Raw genomic sequence first — 26,372 nt, forward strand, 5'->3', positions numbered from 1 at the left:
TTCCACTGAGTGAAACAAGAAGGCATTAGAGAATTTTGAGCAGGGTTGAAAGGAGAAGGGTTGTGATCTTACTTACATATATTTTTTTGGTAAAATATACATAATACATTTCCAAGTGTACAGTTCAGTGGCATTAAGTACATCCACATTGTTGTGCAACCATCACCACCCTCCGTCTCCAGAAGTTTTCATCTACCAAAGTTACCCTCTGCACTCATTTCCTCAGCCCCCGAGCCCCTGGCGAGCCTTTTACTTTCTGTCTCTAGGAATTTGACTACTCTAGGTACCGCATATAAGTGGATTCATACAATATTTGTCCTTTTGTGACTGGCTGATTTCACTTGGCATAATGTCTTCAAGGCTCATCCATGATGTAACATGTGTAAGAATTTCCTTTTTAAGACTCAATAATATTCCATTGTATTATATACCACATTTTGTTTATCCATTCACTGTCAATGGACACATGGGTAGCTTCCACCCCTGGGCTACTGTGAATAATGCAGCTATGAACATGGGTGTACAAATATCTGTTGGAGTTCCTGCTTTCAATGTTTTTTAGTGTATACCTACAAGAAGAATTGCTAGATCACATGGTAATTGTTTTTTAGAACCATCACCATACTGTTTTCCACAGAAGCCCGCACCATCTTAGGTTGTTTAAAAGATTACTTTCAGAATGAATTAAGACTAGACTATAGAAAGGCAAGAGTGGACACGGAGATATCAGTTAAGAGGCTCTTGCCTTTATGCAAGTGAGAGATAATGGCCGCTTGGACCTACATAGTAGCAGGGGAGGTGGTGAGACATGACTGGATTCTGGTTATGTTTTCATGGTAGAGCCAACTACATTTGCCGAGGAATTAGCTTTTGAGTACGAAAGAAATGTCTCCCTCGTTTTGGGCTTGAGTAACTGGAGGGATGAGGTTGCTATTTACAGCTTTGGGGAAGTTTGCATTAAATTTAGGTAGATACATCAGTAGTTTTGGGGGCATGTTAAGTTTAATATGTTCATTTTACAATCAATTAGAGATCAAGATCCTGGGGTTCAGAGATATATGGGGTGGAGAGAAAAGTTGAGAGTCCCTGGTGTATAGCTGACATTTAAAATCACCAGACTTGCTAAGATCATCCGAGGAATGATTATAGACATCAAAAAGGAGAGGGTCAAGGACGGAGAACTGGGACATTCCAGCAACAGAGGTTGATAAGAAAACTGAGGAGATGCCAGTAAGATAGGAGGAAAGTCAGGAGGGCATGGTGTCCTGGAAGCCCAGTGAAGAAAATATTTGAAGGAGAAGGAAAGTGATCAACTGTGTTAGATAAGATGATCATTGTTGCCTAACCTGTTTGGCTCAGTGGTTAGAGCGTCAGCCTGCAGACTTTCTGAAAGGTCCCAGGTTCGATTCCGGTCAAGGGCATGTATGTACCTTGGTTGCGGGCACATCCCCAGTAGGAGGTGTGTAGGTGGCAGCTGATTGATGTTTCTCTCTCATTGATGTTTCTAAATCTCTATCCCTCTCCCTTCCTCTCTGTAAAAAATCAATTAAAAAAAGATGCTGATTGTTCAAGTAAGATGAGAATTGACAATTGGCCATTGTTCTTGGCACCCTAACAAAAGTTATTTCAAAGGACTGTGGGGAGGGAAAACCTGAAGTGAGTCAAGAGAGAAGGGGAGGGGAGGGGAATTGGAGGCGGTGAGGATAGCCAAGTCTTCCAGAAGTTTTGCTGTAAAGGGAAGTAGGGAAATGCTGGAGGGTCAGGAGAGGGTTGGTTTCTGTTTGTTTGCTTGCTTTTAAGATGGGAGAAAGAACAGCATGTATGATGACAGGAATAATCCCATGACGGAAAAGGGAATGGGAGTGGCGGGAACTGTAAAGCTATGCCCTGAAACAGACCAGAGGGATGGGATCTAGTGCAAAGTATGTGGTCCCCTCCCCATTCATTTTCTCTCTCTCTCTCTCCCTCTCCCCCCCCCTCCCTCCCTCGACCTCAACACCTTCAACTTCCCTTCTCCACGCTGTCTCTGCACTTTCCTAACCACATCCACCTGGAGTTGTTTTGAGTCAGGCCGTCAAGATTGAGTTAATTGTGTCTCCCGATATCTTGAGAGCCCCTCTAGAGGCTGCACGTAAGTCACCTCTGATTTTTTCTCCACGAAACTCCAATCCCTGGCCCAGAGCCCCCCAGTCTGCGCTCGCTGAACCAGCCCGAAGAGACCCCAAACAGCTACTACGCGGCTGGTTTCATAAAGGGGGGCGGTCCTAGGCCTGCGCTCCGGGATCCAAACGTTCGGGCTCCGGCCGGGCTCGCTCCCGCGGGGATCGCTCCCTTCCGCCCCTCTCCTCCCAGCCTCCCAAGACCACTCTGAGGGCCCATGCGGCCACCGTAGGGGACTATGGCTGATACCCGCAGAGATTCGAGGTTGGTGGGGGCGGGGCTAACGCTTGGGGCCTTAAGACAGAAGTGAGGATTGGGCCAAGCACTCGGGGGCGGGGTTTAAGGGAGAACTCTGGATAGAGAATGGACCAGGCCCAAGGAGGCGGGGCCTGATTACAAAGCCGGGCGGAGATTGGACTGAGGGTGGTGTCCGCGCCAGGATTGGGCCGAGGTCTCCGGGGCGGTGCTTAAGGGGGCGGTACCGTGTCGGAAGTCAAAGGTCAGTAAATAGTGGTGATGTCATGCAGGAAAGATGGCGGAAGGGTGAGCCCGTCATCCTGCTCTCGGGCGTTGGGGCCTGAATTCTCCCAGGGTTGGGGTGCTGGGCCAGGGTCCCCGTGGAGGACAGGCGGCCAGCGTGGCGGGGGACGCAGCTGGAAAGGCGGGGTGGAGTCGCAGAGTGAGGGGGTGGGGAAGCGGTCTGCGAAGCCTCAGCCCACGGGGTCACATCCGAGGGGAAACTGAGGCCGGATCCTTCGCACCGCGGGGCTGCCAGATGTATCTGTCTTCCACAGGGAGGACGTGGGGTGGTGGCGGAGCTGGCTGCAGCAGAGCTACCAGGCAGTCAAGGAAAAGGTAAGCCGGGCCGGCTCCCTTCCTCCCCCAGGGCCCCGCACCGCTTCAGTGCAACTTGGCGCGGCCCCGCCCGAGCTGTGTGGGTGCCGGGCCCTCAGGGATGAGAACGACTCTCGCCCTACTTTTAGCCCCTTTCGGGCTGCGGAAAGACCGATCCCGACTTAGACCAGTGGGACACTAGCCACAGTGAAATAAAGACGTTTAAAGGCTGCAGCGACCCTCTCGTAGGAATCCATAGGAAGGGGAAATTTACAACTTCCTAGAAGAGAAAACATGTCTTGTAGGTCTTAAAGATAAAGGATTCTAGCAATAGAAACTTAATCCTATCGTCCTTTAAAATATTAGCGTGTATGCCACAGCCAGCACTCTCTAACAGGTCCTGAGGACACCGATATTGGCCAAACAGATGCAGTCCCCGGCCCCACAAAGCTCACCGTCTAGTGGGATGAGTGGGACGTGGCTCTACCAATGGGAAATGCCATTGTGTGCTTCTGTTTCATTCCATGCTAGCCTGTCAAAACGAACCCGAATGAGTTGTGGAAATAGCTAACTACTATTTACCTCAAGCAACTGGGATGAGTCCTGCTTCAGAGCAGACTCCCGGAGGCTCTGCCCTCAGTTAAATCGGCCCTTTACTCTGGGAGCGTTTTTATCTTCCCCTGGCCTGTGTACTCCTCTCAGCTCCAGTCCAGCAAATCTGAGGATGCCCTGAGCTGTTTGTGTTTTGATGGGGACCGAGAAAGAGAATTTCACACTGAGGTTTAATAGAAGAGACCTCCAGGTAGCTTGGTTTCTGTTGCTCAATCTACTGACATTCATTTAGCAAATACATTTGAAGGCCGCCTGAGTGTTTCCCTCAAGGTTGGTCTACCATACTCATGAAAAATAGGTAAATTAGCTTTCCATCTTTGTTCTTGGAGAACTCTCATTTGAAAACTGTGTGTGTGTGTGTGTGTTGTTGTTGTTGTTGTTGTTTCTGCCTTTAACAATGCCCCATTCCTAAAGAGAAGAAGAATTAATTAGTTTCTGTCTCTTAGCTACTTACTGTTATATGAACCTGGGCAAGTTACTTAACCTCTTTAGGCCTCAGCTCCTCATCTTTACTTTTTAAAAAAATATGTTTTTATTGATTTTAGAGAGAGAGAGAAAGAAAGAGGGATAGAGATAGAAGCATTGATGAGAGATAGGCTGCCTCCTGCACACCCCCTATTGGGAGATCGAGCCCACAACCCGGGCATGTGCCCTGACTGGGAATCAAACCAATAACCTCTTGGTTCTTGGATCAATACTCAACCACTGAGGCCCACGGGTCCATTTTTTCTTAGTCTTTCTGTGCTTTCCTGGCCTTCCTTCCTTCCTTTCTATCCTGGCTCCATTTGGACCACTCAATTCCCAGCACCCTCAATTTTCTTATATCCCATAGCATAAATTGCCCCAAAGACTATTGCTCTGAGATGGTGCTATAATCTGCCTTCCTCTGCTCCTTACTTCCTGTAATGTGTGGTGTGTGTGTATGAGCTTTCCCACAGACACTGGTTGAGAAAGTCACATTGCTCTTTGGCCTTGCCACAGATTCCCAAGCTCACCTGGGCCTGAATACCCCCCAGCAACTTTTTCAGTCTCTAATTTGCTTCTTCTCCCCTTGCCTTTAGGAACTTTCCTCAAACTTAACACCTCCCTCAAGTTCCCTGTTCAGTCACTTCCTCTTTTGCTTCCAGGAGGCAACATTAGCTCTTACTTTAAAGAAAAAAAAATGAATACACACACACACACACATTATTAATTTCAGAGAGGAAGGGAGAGGGAGAGAGAGATAAGAGATAGAAACATCAATGATGAGGGAGAACCATTGATCAGCTGCCTCCTGCATGCCCCACACTGGGGATCAAGCCCGCAACCCAGGCATGTGCTCCCGACCAGAATCGAACCTGGAACCCTTTAGCCTGTAGGCTGACTCTGTCCACTGAGCTAAACCAGCTAGGGCAGCGCCTACTTTTTAAAATTTGAGGTCAACAGCATGATCTCTCTAACTCCCTCTGCACCCCTGAAGCCACCACATATAGACTTATCTATATACACACTCAGCTTTACTTACACTTGCCAAATCCAGTGGGTGTTTTCAGCCCTTATCTTCCTGCACCTTTCTGCTGCATTTGACACTAGTGATCACTCCCTCTTTCTTGAAACTCGACTCCCTTGGCTTTTGTGACATGATTCTTTCTCAGTTCTCCACTTGCTTCCCCACCTTTCCTTTTCTGTTTTCAGGAGTTCCTCTTCCTCTGCCTGTCTCTTAAAGGTGTGGTATGTGAGGGGCCTTGTCCTCAGCCCACTGCTCTGTTTATAAACTCTTCCTGGGTGGCCTCCATTTTCATGTTAGGGTGACTCAGTCCTTTTCTCTGAGCTTTAGTGTTTGAGAAACTCCTTCTGGACTACTGTTCCAGATATTTCAGTCACTGCTGAATCTACATGACCAGAGTCATTGTCATCGTCTCTCAAACCTGCTCCCCCTTCCGCATTTTCTCTCTGTTGGCAGCACTACATCTACCCTAGTCATCTAGGTTAGCAGCCAGTAGCTCTTCTTGATTCTATCTTGTTCTCAGTCAGTGCATACATATAATTACCAAATCCACCTTTTTTGCCTGCTATTTCTTTTTTTTTTTAATGTCTTTATTGATTTGAGAGAGAGAGAGAACATCGATCAGCTGCCTCCTGTACACCCCTACTAGGTATTGAGCCTGCAACCTGGACATGTACCCTGACCTGGAATCGAACTGGTGACCTCTTAGTAAATGGGACAATGCTCAACCAACTGAGCCACACCAGTCAGGGATGCCTGATATTTCTTGAATCAGTTTCATCCTTACCAGCAATGTTCTTATTCATATTTTTCCGTTTTCTTTCCTGGACTATTGCAACAGCCTCCTAACTGGTCTTTGCTCTTCTATAATCTTGCCACCTGAAATTACCTATTAAAAAATGCAAATCTTGTCCCAGCCACTGTTGCTCAGTGGTAGGAACATCATCCCACACACTAAAAGGTTGTGGGTTCGATTCTCAGTCAGGGGGATGTACCTGGATTGCAGGTTCGATCCCCGGCCCAGGTTGGGGTGCACGCAGGAGGCAACTCTCTCCCCATCCCACTTTCCCTTCCACTCTCTCTAAAATAAATCAATGGAAAAAATATCCTTGGGTGAGGATTTAAAAAAAAAAAAAAAGTAAATCTCATCATGTCCTACCTCTTTCAAACCTTTGGTGGCTCTCCATCACCCACAAGGCTGACCGGACGCTCCATGGTTGCCCTTGGCAACATCTCCAGCTTTATCCCTCACCACTTACGCTTTACCTTTTATGTTCATTAGGACTAAAATACCATAAGCCTCAGTAAACCCCATACCCCAACATGTCCAGGCTTTCTTAGGTGACTCCTGCTCATAATCCATGCTTCCCTTCACCAGCTCTTTCCAAGCTCCCTATAATACACTGGTCACTAGTCTGTCCTTGCTTGTCAGCACTGTTATGAGAGCTTTTCCCCAATAGACTGTGACCGTTCTTAAAGGCAAGCACCATGTTTATTCATATTTGTCCCCTTCTAGCCCACAGTCTAGTGAGAGAGACAACCATTCATCAAATCATGCAGTTGGTTTTATCATTAAAATGGCCTTGGTACACGTAAATGTAATAAGCAAACATTTCAGGAGCACCTACTCCATGCCTGACTCTATGTCAGACACTGGGGAAGCATCAGTGAACAGAAAACATAGGCTCTATGTTCACGGAACTCACAGTTTATGCAGGAAGATAGACATTGGATGGGTAGTCATAAGTCTAAGGTATGAGAAATGTTAAGAGAATTCAATCAAATATTTCTGTTAACACCCCATTTGTTTAATGTAAAAATTACACACCTCTTTATTGGTATTAAATTGTCAAGAATTACTCATAAAAGCTTCCTAAACTATTGTTATTAATGCAACATGTTTATTAAACCTTTCAGATAAATAATTTCACACCCTGCCTCATTTCAACTGAATTTTCCTGTAACAAAAAAAGTAAAAGTAGAAACACTTTCCTTTGATTAAAAAAAAAAAATCACATATCTTCATGTTATCTGAAAGCATATCAAAGCAATGCAACAAAGTCTGTTTTGTTTTCAGACTATATGTGTCCTCTAACCCCACTCTGCTCTTGAGGACACTGATCTGGTCCCCCTCCGTTTCATAGGAGACAGCCGAGGATTAGATGAGAGTTCCTCTGGCTACACACAGCTTGTAAGTGTCTGGGCTGACACTCAGTTCTCAGAGTAGCAGGAAGTTCTTTGCTCTCTGTTGTCATTATCAAGTCGTGGAATTGGGACAAGTGAGCATTGTTCCTGAGGCTAGGCTTCCCGTGTCACTTGAGTTTTCTATGTGTGTGTCTGGTACTGCAGAAGCACAGGGAACAGGAACAAAGGGTGGTGGAGCCAGCTGGCTCTGTCATCTCTCTCTGTCTTCCATAGTCCTCCGAAGCCTTGGAGTTCATGAAGCGGGACCTGACAGAGTTCACCCAGGTGGTGCAGCATGACACGGCCTGCACCATTGCAGCCACGGCCAGCGTGGTCAAGGAGAAGCTGGCTGTGAGTACAACCTATATCCTCAAAGTGCCTGTCCCTCACACCTGACCTATTTTGAGACCATGGTGGAGGCTCCCAACTTTTCTCCCATTTTTCTTTTATGTAATTGTTTTTCCCCATGGGCTCTCATTTAGAAAGAATTGTGTCTGCCAAGCAAACAAGCTACATCTATGTATTAAGTATTAATAAGCTTTCCCACTTCTTACTGTCTTAGCAGATGTTATCCTATTACCCAATGCAATTCATTGTAGATAATTTAGAAAATACAAATAAGTAAAAGAAAAAGAGAGAGAGGCCTAGAGACATCCAAAATGTCACCTCCCAGAGATAACTACTGTTACTATGTGGGAGTATATCCCTTAGGTACCCTTTTATTTTCATAATTGGAATCAACTGAAGACCATGTTTTGTAACCTTTTTTTTTTTTTTAATTTAGAGAGTGGAAGGGCGGGGGGGCGGGTAGGGAAAAACATCGATCGGTTGCCTCCTATCCGCACCCCAACTGGGGATTGATTTTGCAACCTGGATATGTGTCCTGACTAGGAATCGAACCCGCCACCTTTCAGTGCACAGGATGACACTCCAACAAACAGCTACACTAGCCAGGGCTGTAACCTACTTTTTTACTTACTCATTACAGATTTCATTCTGCAGCTTCACAAATGGCATGGTATTCTATTATGTGGCTAGTTTCCTATTTCATTTTTCCTCAGTATTGTAAACAGAGGTACAGTGAACATTCTGATTGCTAAATCTTTGCCTTTCACATTTTATTTCTAACAAAATATTGGAAGGGATCATAGGGTGAGTATAGTTTTAGGCCTTTTAATATCTATTGCAAAACTACCCTCCAGAAAGGTGTGTCAACTTATATTTTTACTGGCCCTGTTTTTATTAATCGGAACGGTGCATTGGAATCCTCTTCTGAGATAGGAGTTTGATTCTGAAGTCAGTGTGGGAGAGAAAATTGTATACAGTCAAATGTATCCCTGCAAGTCTCAAGTTTCTGATGAAGTACAGTACACTGGTTTTTTACAGTTTTCCCTTTAGTGATGGGACAGATTGCAATTTCTTCATTTGCTCACCAGCTGAATCAGTTGCCTTGTGACTAGAGACCATGTTATGAAAAACATGTTTGGCAGTTTCTTACCAAGCGTGTTTTGTTGAAAGTTGTAAAATGCTGTCTGCCTGCTAACCACAGCTACAGATGAGCATGAAAGACAAGTGGTAGTCCTGCTGAACTGCGATAATCCAGCCAGCAGCAGAGACAGCACTTGTTTCTTTCATTTATTTATTCCTTTTTTTATTCCAAAAATAGGATTGTATACCCGTGCTAACATGTTCTAGGCACTGAGATAGGTTCTAGTTTAAAATGGGAGTGCAAAAAAATAAATAAAATGCCTGGGCAGCCTAGTTAGGAATAAATATTATAGTTTTCCATGAGGTCTTTAGAGCCTGACCCTGTCTCTCAGCATCTCATCCCTGCTTGCTCGAGGACATTCTGACCAGTGTGGCTCAAGCTTGGTGTCCATACATTGGCCCTCAGCTAGTCCTAGGCTTGCCTCTAGGCAAAACAATGTTCTGATCCAGCCCATATTTCCTCAAACTTCATAGAAAATATTCCACTTCCTGAGCAGTCATGATGATGAAATTGTGATATTACAATATTGCTATTTATTAAATGTTTGCTATATGCCAGGCATTATGCATGCCTTATCTCTATTTTTTTTGGTGCTGAAACTCACATGCCTTATCTTTTTAGTCTTCACAGTAGCCCTCTGAAGGAAATATATTTATCTGAATTTTACAGAAAAGGAAACATAGACTCAAGGAGGATTTAGGTCTCATATTAGCAAGTAGTAGAGCTAGGATTCAAATTAAAGTTTGATTCCACAGCTAGTACCTTTCTCATCGCATAGGTCTTCCCCACTGAATGTCAATGGCATGGCTCCTCACCTGTCAATTTTTGCTCAGTCTGGCTGACCCTGAAATTTTGATGAAACAGCCAATCAAAGGAGCTCTGCTCTGACCTACAGAGGCCTACTGCAGCCCTATTCTGCACCCCCATCTGGGGGATGGGAACCCTGGCTGCCTCTCTCTCCTTCTCCAGCCCCAGAGATGGGGTGAGAAGTTGTGAGTGCTTCCCTGGTCCCCACATACACAGTAAATTTTTGTCCTTGATACTTCACCACCGCTCTATGCCCCATACCCCAGATTGTAGCCTGCTCCTGGACCACTTGCTTCCTCTGCTGGCTTATCTTTTCAGACTGAAGGCTCCTCGGGGGCGACGGAGAAAATGAAGAAGGGTTTGTCTGACTTCCTAGGGGTGATCTCCGACACCTTTGCTCCCTCAGCAGACAAAACCATCGACTGCGATGTCATCACCCTGATGGGCACACCCTCTGGCACAGCTGAGCTCTATGATGGCACCAAGGTATTCACTAGTGGCTTTTCCTGCAGTTGTCTAACAGCACTGAGCTCTAGCTTCCCACATGTACTCACAAAAGCAATATGTGTTCTGGCTAAAAAGCAAATATATGTATATAACTGAATTGGAGAACACCGATAAGCAAGAAGATAATTATTTCTAAACTCATAATCCCATCAGTCAAAAAGAACCACTGATTTCTTATTGATGTATAGCCCTTCCTCCCTCCCTCCCTCCCTCCCTCCCTTCCTCCCTTCCTCCCTCCCTCCCTCCCTCCTTTCCTTCCTGTCTTTCTTTTAAAGAAGAAGGAGCTGCACAGAGAGAGTGTAGAGGGGAGTATTGGTATATTGGGATAACTAGAGGCCCGGTGCACGAAATTCGTGCACCTACTGGGATCGGGCCTAAATGGGCAATCGGACATCCCTCTCACAATCCAAGACTGCTGGCTCCCAACTGCTCGCCTGCCTGCCTTCCTGATTGCCCCTAACCACTTCTGCCTGCCAGCCTGATTGATGCCTAACTGCTCCCCTGCCAGCCTGTATGCCCCTAACTGCCCTCCACTTTAGGCCTGGTCACCCCTAACTGCCCTCCCCTGCAGGCCTGGTCCCCCCCAACTGCTCTCCCCTGCAGGCCTGGGTCCCACCCAACTGCCTTCCCCTTTAGGCCCGGTCATCCCTCCTCTGCTGGCCTGGTCACCCCTAACTGCCCTCCCCTGCAGGCTTGATTGCCCCCAACTGCCCTCCCTTGCAGGCTTGGTCCCTCCCAACGGCCCTCCCCTGCTGGGCCTGATTGCCCACAACTGCCCTCCCCTGTTGGCCATCTTGTGGTGGCCATCTTCTGTCCACATGAGGGCAGGATCTTTGACCACATGGGGGCAGCCATATTGTGTGTTGGAGTGATGGTCAATCTGCATATTACTCTTTTATTAGATAGGATGCTCTAACCAACTTAGCTACCCGGCCAAGGCTAGCCTTTTTTTTGTTTTTGTTTACAAACATGGGTAAAGATAGTTTAGGGTTTGTTTGTTTGTTTGTTTGTTTTAACCAAAAAGGCACTTTATACATGCAATTTTGTTACCTGCTTTTGAAAAATTTATAATAAACTTAGCACCTTTCCTAATCACCATCATTTTTAATGTCTTTAAAATGAATATGGCATAATTTATTTCATTTTTAAAATATATTTTTATTGATTTCAGAGAGGAAGGGAGAGGGAGAGAGAGACAAACATCAATGATGAGAGAGAATCATTGATTGGCTACCTCCTGCATGCCCCCTACTGGGAATCGAGCCCACAGCCCGTGCATGTTCCCTTGACCAGAATCGAACCCGGGACCCTTCAATCAACAGGCTGAAGCTCTATCCACTGAGCCAAACCGGCTAGAGCTAGCATAATTTATTTTGTCACTTCCCTGTGTTGCACATTTGGATTCCTTTCAGATTTCAACCATAATGAGGAATGCTGTAGAGAGCATCTTGACAGACGTGATCTGCTCTATATTTGGAATATTTAAAACTAACTTCCAATAGGAATACATGTATGGGAGGAGGATGTCTATATTTCTATCGCATTTTATTTTCTCTCATTATTTCTTGGATGTCATGGAGTGTTTTTTCCTAAATTCCATGGTGTCGTAGCAGTTTGGCCTCCTTCATAGCATTTTACCACATTGAATTTCCATTCCAACGTACTGAATTCCAAGAATTGGCACCACCACTTAGTGAAATTTGAGTGGAATTGTGAAAATTTTAAAATTACAGGTTTTTAGATTATAACAGTGAATCACCAAAACCACTTGCTGCAGTTCTGATGCAGCCAGCCAGCCCATGCTTCATGTAACACTGAGGGAGGAAGGGGGCTTTCTGTTCACCAGCTAAAGTTTGCCACTTCCGTGGCCCTAATTGGAACACAGCTTACAGTTCACTTGGCAGATGGCCATGAAATTAAGAGATTCTTGATGAATGGTTTTAACTTGGGGAAGTTACATTATTTCAAAACTTATCCATAAATTTGGACCTTAATATTTTTGCATTAGTTTTTCAAACTTCACATAATTCAAAAGTATTTTATACATATAATTTTGTAGCCTGTTTACCCTGTATTTCCTTAGTGTAATATTAGGTGAGAGACCGTTTTTCTCAGAGCCTGCTTTTGGACTCCTAGCCCAGCACTCCCCTCCCCAGCCTGCTTTAATTGACAAGTGTCCTGTGGGTATGGTAACCAACAGGAGAGAAGCGGGGCTGTGGTCGGTTAGGTACACTGGCAGAGAGGGGGTGCTTTCTTTGCCCAGCCTCCCAGAATTTATGTTCCTTTTCTGTGTTGTTGTTTTTTTAAATATATTTTTATTGATTTCAGAGAGGAAAGGAGAAGGAGAGAGAGATAGAAGCTTCAGTGATGCGAGAGAATCACTGATCTGCTGCCTCCTGTCTGCTTCCACACTGGGGATCCAGCCCGTAACCTGGGCATGTGCCCTGACTGGGAATGGAACTGTGACCTCCTGGTTCAGAGGTCGATGTTCAACCACTGAGCCGCACCAGCTTGCTGTTGTTTTTTTCCTTATTGCTCCAGTCAACAAAAGGGAAACTTTATTGAGGCATCAGGGCCACGGGGTTCAGGCAGAAGGCATCAGGCCTGTGGGCTCGAGGAGGTGGTGGAGAGGCCTTATTTATTAACCTTCTTCTGGGGACACAGGTTGTTGGTGTGGCCTCACTTCTTTCGGGAGTTGACAGCTTGGGGGTGCAGGCAGGTGTAACACTTGTGACATCATCTTATCACAGTTGTACTTCTGGGAGAGCTGGAGGAGGAAGGGCTCGATGATGCCACCCTGCAGATGAAGCACCAAGTGTGGGGTGTACTCTTTCTGAATGTTGTAGTCTGAAAGAGTGCAGCCATCCTCCAGTTGTTTGCCCACAAAAATCAGGCGCTGTTGGGCAGGTGGGATGCCCTCCTCATCTTGGGTTTCGGCTTTGATATTCTCAATGGGCTCAACCTTGAGGGTGATGGTCTTGCCAGTCAGAGTCTTCACAGAGATCTACATCTCTGCACCTGCTGGGGAGGCGGCTCCACCACCTCATTGAAGAATCTTCTCTGTTTCTTACAGGCTCGTCTCTATAGCCTGCAGTCAGACCCGGCAACCTACTGCAATGAACCAGATGGTGAGGGGGTAGCTGTGGGGGGGGGGGGGGGTGGGCATGCAGGGCAGGGAGACCAAGGGCTAAGCATCCCCTGTGTAGAGGGACCAGAGTGGGGCGAGTGTGTACCTTAGATCTGGTGGGATGGGTGATGGTCCCTCTTCCTCCCTGACTATCTTCATCCCTGTCTGCAAAGACTTGGACCCTTTCCCTCATCCTCAGCTCAGGCTCCCTCCCAGCCCTGTTGCCTGCCTGTTTGCTAAACCCCTGTGGTACAGCAATCCCCAGGCTGGGAACTGGAGGTCAGAAATGAGTCAAACCCTCAACCTGGAGACCTTCAGGAACCTGCTGTTAGGAGAGGGAAACAAGAAACAGTGAATAAAGCAAAGGTAGTAGATTTGGAATGACTACTTCTATAGAATGATGGGTGCAGTGGGAACCCAGAGGGATGGCACCCAACCTAGCCTGGGAAACTAGGATGTGACACTTGAATTGATGTTTTAAGGATGAATTAGCAGTAAATTAATTTTATCTTTAAAGTGGGGGGTGGGTGCTTAAGCAGAAGGTCCAGAAAGAACAGAGAGTAGCTGGCATTTGGGGAGGTTGAATTAAAGGGTGCATGTGAGGGAATGAGAGCAGTGAGAGATGCGGTGGAAGCCAGATTGGAATGCTTTGGGTGTCAGACTAAGCAGTTTGAATTTTGTCCTAAAATGCTCAAGGTAGTACTTCTTAACATTTTTTTTAAGTCAAAATGCCTTTAAAAATCTGTTGAAAATAACAGACCCTCTCTTCACAAAATTTTATATGCAAAATGATAATTCTTTGACCGTTTGAAGTCCATCTTTGGACCAAAGCTTTAAAAGCCTTCCTATAGAGAACTAGTGAAGGATTTTGAGGCCTGAGGTGATCAGATTTTACATTATATAAAAGAGTTCTGGGCAGTGTTGTGAAGGATGAAATAGAGGGAGAGATAGAAGACAGGGAGACAAGTTAGGAGGCTTGGTAGCAGTCCTCACATCAGAGACAGGGCCAGAACCTAGGAGGTGGCAGGAGGAATGAAGAGGAAAGTGTGCATGTCTAGAAGGGTCCTCAGGTTTCCATTGGATCCCTGGGAGGATCAGGTTGGGCAGGAAAGAAAATGAGGTGGGTTTGCAGCACCTGTGCAAGTGGACGTGTTCAGGGGATACTGGGACCCCTGGATCTGGAGGCTTTTCAAGAGGGAAGCAATGGCTCCCAGAGTAAAAAACTGGATTGGTCACATGAGGGAAGACAGAGAAGTAGCCATTGGATCTGGAAATATGAGTCACTGGTAACCTGAGAACAGCTCTTTGAGAGAGGAGATCCAGTGGCCAAATGCAGTGGGCTACACAGTGAGTGGGCATGGGAGAGATGGAGTCTGCAGCCTTCCTGGAGGTCATGAAGGTGCTGCGCCTGATATCACCCACCCCTTCACCCTACATACTCCCCACCGTGGGCCAAATGGCTTTGAAAAAAACCTTATCCATGACCAGGCTTAGGTGTGTTTATTGTATGCAGGCCCAGTGTTCTTTCCTCAGACCAGGGAACTGACCATCAGTGTCTGTCCCTCTACAGGGCCCCCGGAATTGTTTGACGCCTGGCTTTCCCAGTTCTGCTTGGAGGAGAAGAAGGGGGAGATCTCAGAGCTCCTTGTAGGCAGCCCCTCCATCCGGGCCCTCTACACCAAGATGGTGAGGGCCCAGCTGGCAGGACCTCAGCCAGCTCCCAGCTTGAGGTGTCGGGAGGTGGGAGAGACATATCCTAAGTCATTTCAGAGTCATCTGGCTTAGAGAGCAGTGGGAGACCCTACAGAGCCAAACCAGCCAGTTCCTGAGCCAAGAATTTGCACGGGGGGGATTGATATGCCAGGTTTCTGGCCATCATGGTGAGAAATGGAAGGACTGGCAAAGCCTAGTGGAATTCCTGTTCTCTCTCCTGGGCCAACCTAGGCCAGGAAGGTAGCAGGAGTGGGGTGTGGTTTGGAAATACTCTGATAATCATTGCTCAATCTCTTACTGTATTTGAAGTCCAGAGTGGCTAGGAGCTGGCTGATAAGGCTGGGATGCAGACCCCACACAACCACTCCAGAAGTTTCATCTTTGCTGTCCCCTCCCTCCAGGTGCCAGCAGCTGTTTCCCATTCAGAATTCTGGCATCGGTATTTTTATAAAGTTCATCAACTGGAGCAGGTATGCTGGCCTAGCCTGGCTAGGCACTCCACTCAGCCATGGGGGAAGTGAGCTGGATTTTGTTGAGGGAAGAAGGGGACACAGGGTGCCAAGAGTTCTGGGGTCAGGACCAGATCTAGGAAGAGGGTGCTCTGACTGTTCCTCGACATCTGCTCCCCCACATTCAGGAGCAGGCCCGGAGGGATGCCCTGAAGCAGCGGGCAGAACAAAGCATCTCTGAGGAGCCTAGATGGGAGGAGGAAGAAGGTAAGACATTGGGCAGGTAACAGGTCCTGCCTGTGGGGGATTGTCTGTCCATTCTCTCTGAATCCTGGAGAGACATAGCACCCCAGGGAAACGTAATGAGTGTGTGCATGCTAAGGAGAGGCTGAGCTGATGAGATGTTTCCCAAGGCTGGTGGGATCCCAGGTACAGAAAGCACCTAATCTGCTGTGTCCGCCGTTGTAGCAGATTACCCTGCCAGCCTGGACCAGCTTCTGCAGAGTCACCTGGGATGCTTATTGAAATCCCAGAGCCCCTTATCCTCTCTTGCAAGATTCTATGGCCAAACTTATGGGGTTGTTGTGGGTTTTTTTGTTACTGTTTTTTAAATTTATTTTTAGAGAGAGAGAGAAACATCCATGTCAGAGAGAAATATCAATCAACTGCCTCCTGTACATGCCCCTATGGGATTGAACCCACAACCTGGGTTTGTGCCCTGCTGGGCAATCGAACCCATGACTTTTTGGTATACTGCATGGGATGACACTCCAACCAACTGAGTCACACAGGCCAGGGCCAAACTTGTATTTAACAAGCTCCCCTAGTAATGTTAATGCCCAGCCAAACGTGGGAACCGCTGGCTTAGGGAGGGAGCTAAGCATCCTCTATGGCAGCTCAGCTTTTGACAGTGTGTGGGAGCCACCTGCATGATAAGTGCTTATATTATACTAGAGGCCCGGTGCACGAAATCCGTGCTGGGGGGGTCCCCTCAGCCCAGCCTGCACCCTCTCCAATTTGGGACCCCTTGGGGGGGGGGCCTAAACCGGCAGTCAGACATCCCTCTCATAATCCTGGACTGCTGGCTCCTAATCACTCACCTGCCTGCCTGCCTGGTTGCCCCTAACTGCCCCCCCCCCCCCCCCCCCGCCCCGCCGGCCTGGTCGCCCCTCACTGCCTCTGCGTGCTGACCTGATCACCCCTAACTGCTGCCCCCGCCCCCCCCGCCGGTCTGGTCACCCCTTACTGTCCCCCCCCCGCCCCCCCACCAGCCTGATCACCCCCAACTGCCCTCCCTGCTGGCCTGGTCACCCCCAACTGCATCCCCCCGCCGGCCTGGTCGCCCCTCACGGCCCCCCTGCCGGCCTGGTCGCCCCATGCAGCCTGCTGTTTAGTCGTTTGTTCGTCCCTCACTAACCCCCACTGCCAGCCTGGTCGCCCATGCAGCCTGTTTGTTCAGTCGTTTGGTCATCCCTCACTAACCCCCCTGCCAGCCTGGTTGTAGGCAGCCATCTTGTGAGGGTGTGAGGGTTAATTTGCATATTACCTCTTTATTATATAGGATACCCAACCTGTACCCAACCAGCTTTATATATATGGTCATTACCACAACTCCATTATCCTCTTTTATAAATGAGGCAAGTTAAGTTAAAGAAAAGTTAAAAAAAACACACCCACAAAGTGCTTTGCCTGAGATCATACACCTAGGATGTAGCAGAGCCTGATCTCAACTCAAAACTGACAGAAAAAGAAAACTTAAAAGTCTTAGTTTTCTAGTCTATAATGCCATCTGGAAGCCGAGTGCCCACCAGATATGTGCTTGGCCTCAAGGGTAAGTGAGACTTAGACAGGCAGTGTCTGCAGAAGAACCTGATGGAGAAGGGTGTGGAAACTGGCACCCTTTCATCTTGATCAGAGCAAACTTTGGGAGAAAACCGAGGCCTGTCTTCAGAGAGCTTCAAGGTTGTCTTGGGGCTGACCAGGGCACATTGCCCGCTTTCCCTGCTTTTCTCTCTTGACAGAGGAGCTTATGGGCATTTCACCCACACCTCCAAAAGAGGCAAAGGTTCCTGTGGCCAAAACTTGCACATCCCTTGAAGGAGGACCTGGCCCCCAGAGTCCCTGTGAAGAGAATCTGGTGATCCCAGTCGAGCCTCCAACAGAAGTCACTCCATCAGAGAGCAGCGAGAGTATCTCCCTCGTGACGCAGATTGCCAAACCTGCCACCACACCTGAGGCGCCAGTACTGCCCAAGGACCTGTCCCAAAAGCTTCTAGAGGCATCTTTGGAGGAACAGAGCCCGGCTGTGGATGTGGGCGAGACTGGACCCCCACCCCCAGCTCAGTCTAAGCCCCACACCCCTGCCGGTCGCCCCAGTGGCCCAGAGCCCAGGCCTCCAGCCAGAGTAGAGACTCTCAGGGAGGAGGTGCTCACAGACTTACGGGTGTTTGAGCTGAACTCGGACAGTGGAAAATCTACACCCTCCAACAATGGAAAGAAAGGTAAGTCAAGGCCTGAGCCCAGGGAGTGCGTGGGGCAGGACAAGTGAGAGCTGACACCTCACAAGGCAGACTGATCTCCTTGACCCTTGTGAGATCCTAGGAGCAGCTGTCCTTCATTTGTGATACTGATGGTGATGACAGTGACTATATATTATTTATTTGTTATTAAACATATTTTATTGATTTTTTACAGAGAGGAAGGGAGAGGGAGAGAGAGTTAGAAACATCGATGAGAGAGAAACATCGATCAGCTGCCTCCTGCACACCCCCTACTGGGAATGTGCCTGCAACCAAGGTGCATGCCCCTGACCGGGATTGAACCCAGGACCCTTCAGTCTGCAGGCTGACACTCTATCCACTGAGCCAACCCGGTCAGGGCTACTATATATTATTTATTACCTTAGTCCAATTCTAAAATACACTGATTAAAGTGCATCTTACAAATTAAGCTTTATGTCAGGTCCTGTGCTAAGTTTGTAGCATTACTTTTAATTTCTCACATCTTACAACCCAGTGAGGACACTGTTAACTATCCTCGTTTTACAGATGAAGTGAGGCTCAGAAATATTAATTAACTGCTCAAATCACATGGCCACAAGTGGCCAGTCCAGATTCAGACCCAAGTCTGTCTGACTTGAAGCCCATGCCCTTAACTACCTACCGAATTCTATCCTTTTGGACAATTTAACCTTATCTTGGGGTGGGTATTCTGGTGACACTGATTGATGTCAAGGGTCTTCTTTCCTGGGTTACCTTAGGAAAGTCATTTAGCTTCCCTAAGCCTTCATTAATTATTATTATAAAATATATATAAACAAAACGTACATGTACAGTTTTGTGGGGGGTTTTGTTAATCCTCACTGGATATTTTCCATTGATTTTGAGAGAGTGGAAGGGAGAGGAGGAGACACAGAGAGGGAAACATCAATTGGTTGCCTCCCAGGTCGAGCCTGCAACCAAGGTATGTTGCCCTTGACCAGAATCAAACATGGGACCCTTCAGTCCACAGGCCAATGCTCTATCCACTGAGCCAAACTGGGTAGGGCTGCATGTACGGTTTAAAGAATAAAGTTAATACTCATGAACTTTCTGTGAGCCAGCTTAAGTAATAAGCTTTAGTTTCTTATCTGCATAATGGAATTTTAGTCTGGAGACTCTTTGACTTGATGTCATGGGGGAACCTCTTTAACTCCTAGAATTGACGATACCTTGTTGTCAGTTTCTTTGCCACATTCAAAAATACCTCTCTAAGAGGTAGCTGGTGGCCAGCAAGACCTTCCCTCAACTCCTCACACACATGCATCCTGTCTTTGCCAGCACTCGGTACCAGTCAGCCATAGGGCTTGCCCATCTGGTGAGGGCTAGCCTGCTGGCACATGAGGGACTGGTTTGCTGCAGTGGGTGGGAAACAGACCCCACTATACCCTACCCTGCTCCCTGATGGAAACTGCAGGGTTTCTAGTTTCCAAACAGAGTGCTTTCCTTCTGCCTGGTTCAGTGAGGTCATCCATTGAGCTCCTACCTATTCTTTGTGAGACACTGAGGAGGGAGGGGCAAAAGCTGCAGTCTTTGTGATGAAACATGAAGCTGTGTGGGACAGACTTGTATTGGAGAAGGTCAAAGAAAGAAGGAACATCTCGGCGTCAGCGAGTCTTTCACCGAGGAGACCAGCATTGTCTAGGAGAGTTGGAGAGTTTGGGGCAGGTGCGGGGAAGTAGTCCAGGCTCAGTGTGCTTACAAAGTCCATATAGCAGAGGGCATGGGGCACATTGCACGGGGGTGAACCAAGCCCACTTTTCTGTGTTGTCTCCTACAAGAGGGAGGAACAAGAAGGGTGAATGGATTGGCTCAGAAATAGAACGTAAGAACGTAAACTGATTTTAGAAGGTTGGACTTAGGGCCACAAAGCAGCGGGGCATGCTGCATATATTATATGCCCAACCTGTACTAAGAGCCTCACATGGGGAGGCTCTGGGTTCAAATCCCAACTTTGCTCATAAGCCATGTGACTTCAGAAAAGTTACTGATCTCCAAGCCTTCCTTTACGCCTCTGTCAACTGGGGGTAATTGTTCCAAGTGCTTAATCAAGGAGAAATGCTTTGGAGAAATGATGATAATAAGTGGTACTAGTCTCTGAACACTTTCTGTATGTTCATATAGCTCTGTGCTAAGCACGATATGCATAATCACTCAATCTTCAAAAAAGCCCTGTGGGTTCTGTGCAATAGTCCCCATTTTTTATTAGTAGGAAACAGATCAGTCACCTACCCAATAAGTACTTAGAGAAGTATGAAATAGTCATTTAGGAGAGTGGATGAGTAGGTGATGGATCAACAGGTCGTGTGTGGTTGCTGGGTGGGTGGTACTACGGGCCCATTGGAGGTAGTCATCATTAACTTGGAGACACTGGTCAGCACTGTTGCACTTTTGTCCAGCCACATTCAGTTGCTCAGGTGCAGGCACAGAGCAGATGGGGAGTTGGATTTAACCAGGGTCCAAGTTGAGCCAGGTGAAATCAGTGGAAGAAAAGGAGACAGTCAAGTACATGCAAGAAGTGGTCAGAATGATGGCTCACGGAATCCTAGCTGGACAAGGGAGGGAATAGCGGTGAAAGAGTTGTAGGGTTAAAGAATTATAGTTTCCATTTGGAATCCCATCAGAGAACATGATCAGGAAAATGAGTGGTGGGTGAAAGAGACTGGACAAAATGAGATTTGGGGGAAGATGCAGCAAAAGCTCTTAACCACTCTGTTTTACTGTCTGCGGTGCGCTCGGGGATTCACGGAAGGAGAGGCTGGGGATTTGATGCAGAAGACCCAGCAGAAGTAGTTGTAGTCAGTGAGGGGAAGCCAGGGTCTTGGACGAGGGTACGACAGTGGGAACAGAGTAGAGGGAGTAAATCTTAAAAGGAAGACTGGAGACTTAGAGACAGAGTGACTCCTTTCCGCTTGTATTACTTCCTAAAATGACAGGGAGGCTTGGTCTCTGGGTGCAGCAGTCTTTACTGGGGTCTAGCCGCAGGGTCTCCCAGGTCCCAGTGCAGTTCCCGTCTTTGCAGATTTGCTTCCTACCTGAGGTTAGTAATAAAAAACACACACAGAAAAACGCCATCGTGAAGTCTAAAATGATGGTTGCATAGATGAGTTTTCTGCCACGTGCACAGATAATGGAGATCTTACTGCTCTCCTTGTGTGACAGGACCGGATGGTGGGACACGGCAGATGGCAGAGCCCCAGTTCACATCTCTGCCACTCAAAGCCTTCATTTTCTCATCTGTAAACCAGGACTGTAAATACCTACCTTAGAGGGCGGATGTGAAGTGCTCCAAAAAGTTTAGCTGATACTCTGTTTTCTAAAGGGTCTTCCCTAGCATTTAAGCCTGAAGAAGAGAGTTTTAAATCCCTAAAGGACCACTGAGGCTAGAGAAAGCTGTCATGGCCACAGCCACAGCTCTGAAGTGACAAATCAGGAGTCTGGCTTCTACCTCACAGGGAGCCTGCACTGTCAGCTGGCCAGGTGGGTCCCACCAAAGTGTTCTGAAAGCACAGGGACACTTAGATGTGGATCAGAAGAACTGGGTCTTGGTGGCACATCTGTCCCTGACTAGCTCTGGGGCCATGTGCAACATCACTTAACTTTGAGAAGAGGCCTTTAAGGACTCCATTTGTTAAATATCCACTATGTACATATGTTACGGGCACCTTCCACTGATATTTATAATATTAACACTATCTTGTATCAAACTGAAGCCTCTAGTCTACACAGAATCATCCAGGTTCCTGCAGAATCCTGGGCCATCCCCTAGATTGCTGAGTCTGAATGAGGGGGGTGGGGGAGCAGGAGTCTGCATTCTAATAAGCTCCTCCAGTGGTTCTTAGCAAAGAGGGTGGTTTATCTTTATTTATAAGTAGACTGAAGCTCAGAGTAACTTGCCCAAGACTATAATAAATAAAAGAGTTGGGATTCCACCCAGATTGACTTGGTTCCATAGACCATGCTCTTACCACACTGCTTATAGTTAGCTAGGTGGCGAGGAAGAGAGAACAGTGTGATACCCCTTATAAGGAATGTGGGGGCTGGGCTTAGGGAGTGTCTGAGACCCTAAGCACCTGGTGAGGAGCAAGTTAGACAAGAAATAAGGAGATATTATGAGTCATGCTATTGGAATCAGGGGCCTACATTTTTTAAAGGTGCTTTAAAAAAAAAAAAGATTACAAGGTAATACATGTTTCTTTTAGGAAAAAAACCACACCAAGAAAAATTACCCCATGACCTCATCACCTAGGGATAACAACTGTTAGTATTTTGTGGATATCTTGCTGATCTTTTCTGCAAGTGTGCATACATCTGTGAGCATATTTCTAAAATGGAATCTTACTGCATATACTTTTTTTTACACGAACTATATTGTAGCTTTCTTCTTAGTAATAACTTTCAATGTACATTTTTTAAATATTTGCTTATAAGAAGTCATAACCAAATATGAATTTTTGGAGCAGTGGTTGTCAAACTTTAGCAGGCATCAGAATCACCTAGAACAGGGACGGATAAACTTGTTCTGTATAGAAAAACGTATAGGTCTAGATCACAAGTATATTAGACTTTTAGGGGCATACAGTCTCTGTCTAAACTACTAAGCTGTGCTGTTGTAGCCTCAAAGCACCCATAGGCAATGTGTGTACAACATTTTATTTCCCAAAAACAGAGGCCGGATTTGGTCCATGGGCCATGGTTTACCAACCCCTGGTTTAGAGAAAGGGTCCATGAATATTTATTGAGAACAAGCTATGTGTTCTAGTCACTTGGAGTATATGGGAAAATAAAACCAACATCCTGCCTGCTCTTGAGGAGCTCTCATTTTAACTCCTATATTATTAGACAGTAAACATTAAATCTGATGGTATATGCTAGGAAGTGACAAAACAATGGGAAAAAAGAACAACTAGAGCAGAGAGGGGAATAGGTTGCAATTTAAAAGGATGTTAGAAAATAAAAGGATGGTTAGGGTAGGCCATACTTAGATGGTGAGCTTTGAATAAAGGTGTACAGGAAGTTAGGAAGTTGGCTTGTGGATATAGGAGAATTCCAGGTATAGGGAACAGCCCATGCAAAGGCCCTGCAGTGGGAATGTGCCTGGTGTTTTAGATGTAGCAAGATCAGTGTAGGCAGAATGGAGGGAGAAAGAGGAAGAGGTTCATTGTTTATTCTGGAAGATTTTTGGGACTCCCAGGGAACCTTGGAACCAAAGTGCTTCTCTACTATTCAGTAACTTGCTTTTCCTCACTTAATAGTATAGTTTAATACTATTTGTCATGTATATCTTCTGCAGCCTAACCTTTAAAAGCCACATAATGTTTCATCACATCACTACACTATTTATGTTTGTAATTCTCTTATCAGTGGATTTTCAGGTGGTTTTTTAAGTTTTCATCACTATAGCAGCACTACAGTGAACATTCTTTTGGCTACATTTTTTACTGAATCTAGGATTTTTCCTTAGATTCCTAAAAGTGGGAAGTGGGCTAGAACAACAGCAGAAGGCAAAGACCTTTGTTGTGTAATTGTCAGGTCCTTTTAAAGAGTGCCATTATCTCTAGCTTTGACCTCTTCACATATAACTCTCTGACTTTGACACTGTGGATTTTGGTTCTAGGCTCAAGCACAGACATCAGCGAGGACTGGGAGAAGGACTTTGACTTGGACATGACTGAAGAAGAAGTGCAGATGGCACTTTCCAAAGTGGATGCCTCGGGTGAGGTGAGTGGACCTGGTTGGCCACAGGGAAGCAAGCCCAGCGATCCCAGGGGCTGAGGCCTCTCCCCCTCAAGCCCAACTGTTCCCTCAGGGTGGATGGATCCCTGTGCCTGTCTGAGGTGGCAGACTGGAGAAAGAGAGCTGGGACCTCCCCCTCAGGCCCTGAGCAGTTGTCATTGGTAGGCTCTGCTTCCCCTCAGTTCCAGGATGGAAGAAAGGGAGAGTTCCTGACATTAGCTCTGTGTCAGAATCACCAAGGAACTATTAAAAAATACAGATGCCAAACCCTGCTCCAGATCTTCTGACTCATGGTCCCCCAGGTTGGGACCTGAGCAGATTTCTAGCCTTGGAGACAAAAGACAGTGTGATCTAGGGCTAATCACTTAGCCTAAAACATGGAATTGATAATTATAAGCTTATAAGCTGTGACAGACAATGATCGACACATTAAGCATAGTGCCTGGGACTTGGGAGCACTAGTATATGTTACCAAAACCACCACAAGACCCAGTCCAGTTATGAGCTCATTCTTCACTTCCTCTCAAAATAAAAAATGGGTCATTTTGAATGAGAGGCTAGGGATAAAACTCTCATAGCTAGTAAATAACAGGCATGTGATTCAAGTCAGTGTTACTTCCACTGTCCACCATGTAACTCATGCACCTGCTAAAGAGGTAAACAGATTAGAGGCACGGGGAGGGCCTTGTTTTTCATATTGGAAAACAAGCCTGAGAGGAGGCAGTGACCCATGCGAGAGCATTTTGTACCTGTGACTTCATGATACCCAAGGCAGAAAGGCCCTGGTGTCCTGTCATGGCTTTTGTATCTTTGCAGCCTTCTTTTAAAGCCTGACATCCAGTCTTCCTGAGCAGAGTTATTTTGTAACTCGTCATAGCAGAGATCAGCAGGCAGCAGGCCAAGAGGAAGTTGCCTGGGAAGACTTTAGCTAAGGACTGGGGTGCCGGAGCCCCTAGTGAAGACCCTGTAAGCACCTGTAGTCCAGGGCCACGCTTGCTTCTAATTTAGTGCCGCTCTCAAGCTCTCTGCCTCTCTGAGCCATCTTCGTAGCTGCTCAGCAGGAGACAAGTTTTCGTTAAGGAATTGCTGGCTTCGTTCCTGTGGGCAGCGTGTCCCCCTTGTAGAGACAAGTGTTGGTTGGTGGAAACATTTCCTTTGGGTCTGGAATGATCAGAGAAGCAGACTCACCCCTTAGGTAGAGGGCAGCTCTGCTCCCAGACACATTCCCTAAGACTGTGGTTCACTCATGGGCAGTGTATGGCCCAGGGCAGTCGGGGGCTGGGGGAGGGCTGTCTGGAAATGGAGGCAGCAAGGGGAGCTTTGGGTCTGGCTTTGACTTAGAGGAATAAATTGGTATTTGTGCTCTCCATTGTCCTCTCCCATTTGCAGCTGGAAGATGTAGAGTGGGAGGACTGGGAATGAGGGGAGCCAGAGCAAGCAGCTCCCCCTCCCACAGCACCTCCCATTTCCCTCGATCGTCTCAGCCCAGCCCTGGAAGACACTGACCAAGAATGTCCCCCAAATGGCCTCTCAACCAGAGCTCTAGGCACAGATTCTGGGTTGCTTCTTGCTGGCCCTGTGGGCCCCTGCTCACATCTGGGAAGGGGCTCACAAACCAAGAACTCTGACTTGTGCCAACCATAGGATGACCTAAGGGGAGGAAACCTATCCCCTCACCGGAAGAGCCTACATTTTTATGCTGAATACCCCGTTCCTGGGGACTCTTGCTGGGAAGTCCCAAGGGAGAGCTCCATCCCTTCTGCCTGCGTGGACAGAAGCTGAACCACCAGTCTCTTGGAAGAAGCCAAGTCAACACACTGTCCACCCATAAGCAGGCAAGGAAGGACATGCCACCTGCCATTGGCTAGATAGGGATGGCAAACAGTGTGGTTCTTATTCCAGTGGGTAAGAGACATTTGATTCTGGGAAATTAGCCTCTCTTGGGAATCTCCTCTTCCCAGGCGTTTTCCATTCCCAGAAAGGTTCCTTGTGGTTCAGAATCTAGAGACCAAACCCCGAGTTCCCATCTCCTTTCATCCAGCCCAGGCTGGTGTGTCCCCCACACCTTTCCCAGGGCTTCTTCCTGTCAGATGCACCCAAGTCCTTAGCCCAGCCGTGCCACCTGCAAGACTCTGCTCTTGCTTTTCTTCCCCTCCCCGTGGAGGGAGGGCCCTTCAGGCCTTCTGTGCGGTGCCTGGGGGGTACTTGGTCCAGCCAGCTACCCACCTCAATTCACCTGGATCTTAGGACACAAGCCAGCTCGAAGTGGTACAGAGCAGTGATCAAAGCTGATACTTACACCTCCGGTAAGCCCAATTTCTCTGCCTCAGCCCTCTGCTTCTAAAGGGATGTGCTGGGTGAATTCTTGAGACTCATCAGGCTTCTGAAAAAGCTCTTCTTGAAGGCAGACCCGTCTTTGTCTCTCTCACCCTCCACTCTGCTAAAGCGGCACCTCTCTTGGGGGACTGCGGGCTGCAGGAATCCCTGGAGGTCCTGGCGCTTACAGTGCTGCTCTGGTATTCCAGTGCATAGTCTGGTGTTCACCAGTGATTTAATGGGAGCGTGGCTGGGATCCCAAGGAGTGAGGGGGTGGGGTGGAGAGAATGCTGAATCTTTGATGGGATGGGGTTTTTCTCTTTGTAATTATTTCTTTAGTTTAATTAATCTTTTGGTTGTTTGTGCAATATTATATATTTTAAATTATAATGCATCTCCCCAGAGTATTTTGTAG

The 26,372-nt window shown here is 47.1% G+C and overlaps 1 protein-coding gene across 1 annotated transcript; it reads left to right on the forward strand.

Moving 5' to 3' along the window:
* Nucleotides 1-2,663: 2,663 nt before the first annotated feature.
* BSDC1 (BSD domain containing 1) lies at nucleotides 2,664-26,347 on the forward strand. The gene is made up of 11 exons (XM_079776051.1): nucleotides 2,664-2,703; nucleotides 2,955-3,015; nucleotides 7,511-7,627; nucleotides 9,891-10,058; nucleotides 13,153-13,207; nucleotides 14,777-14,892; nucleotides 15,321-15,389; nucleotides 15,557-15,635; nucleotides 17,390-17,869; nucleotides 23,523-23,626; nucleotides 25,031-26,347. Exons 1-11 carry the CDS (start codon nucleotides 2,693-2,695, stop codon nucleotides 25,061-25,063), a joined length of 1,293 nt encoding a protein of 430 aa, XP_079632177.1. The 5' UTR covers nucleotides 2,664-2,692; the 3' UTR covers nucleotides 25,064-26,347.
* The last annotated feature ends 25 nt before the right edge of the window (nucleotides 26,348-26,372 follow it).

The sequence above is a fragment of the Cnephaeus nilssonii genome, assembly GCF_951640355.1.
Source record: "Cnephaeus nilssonii genome assembly, chromosome: 7".
Classification (NCBI taxonomy): Eukaryota; Metazoa; Chordata; class Mammalia; order Chiroptera; family Vespertilionidae; genus Cnephaeus; species Cnephaeus nilssonii.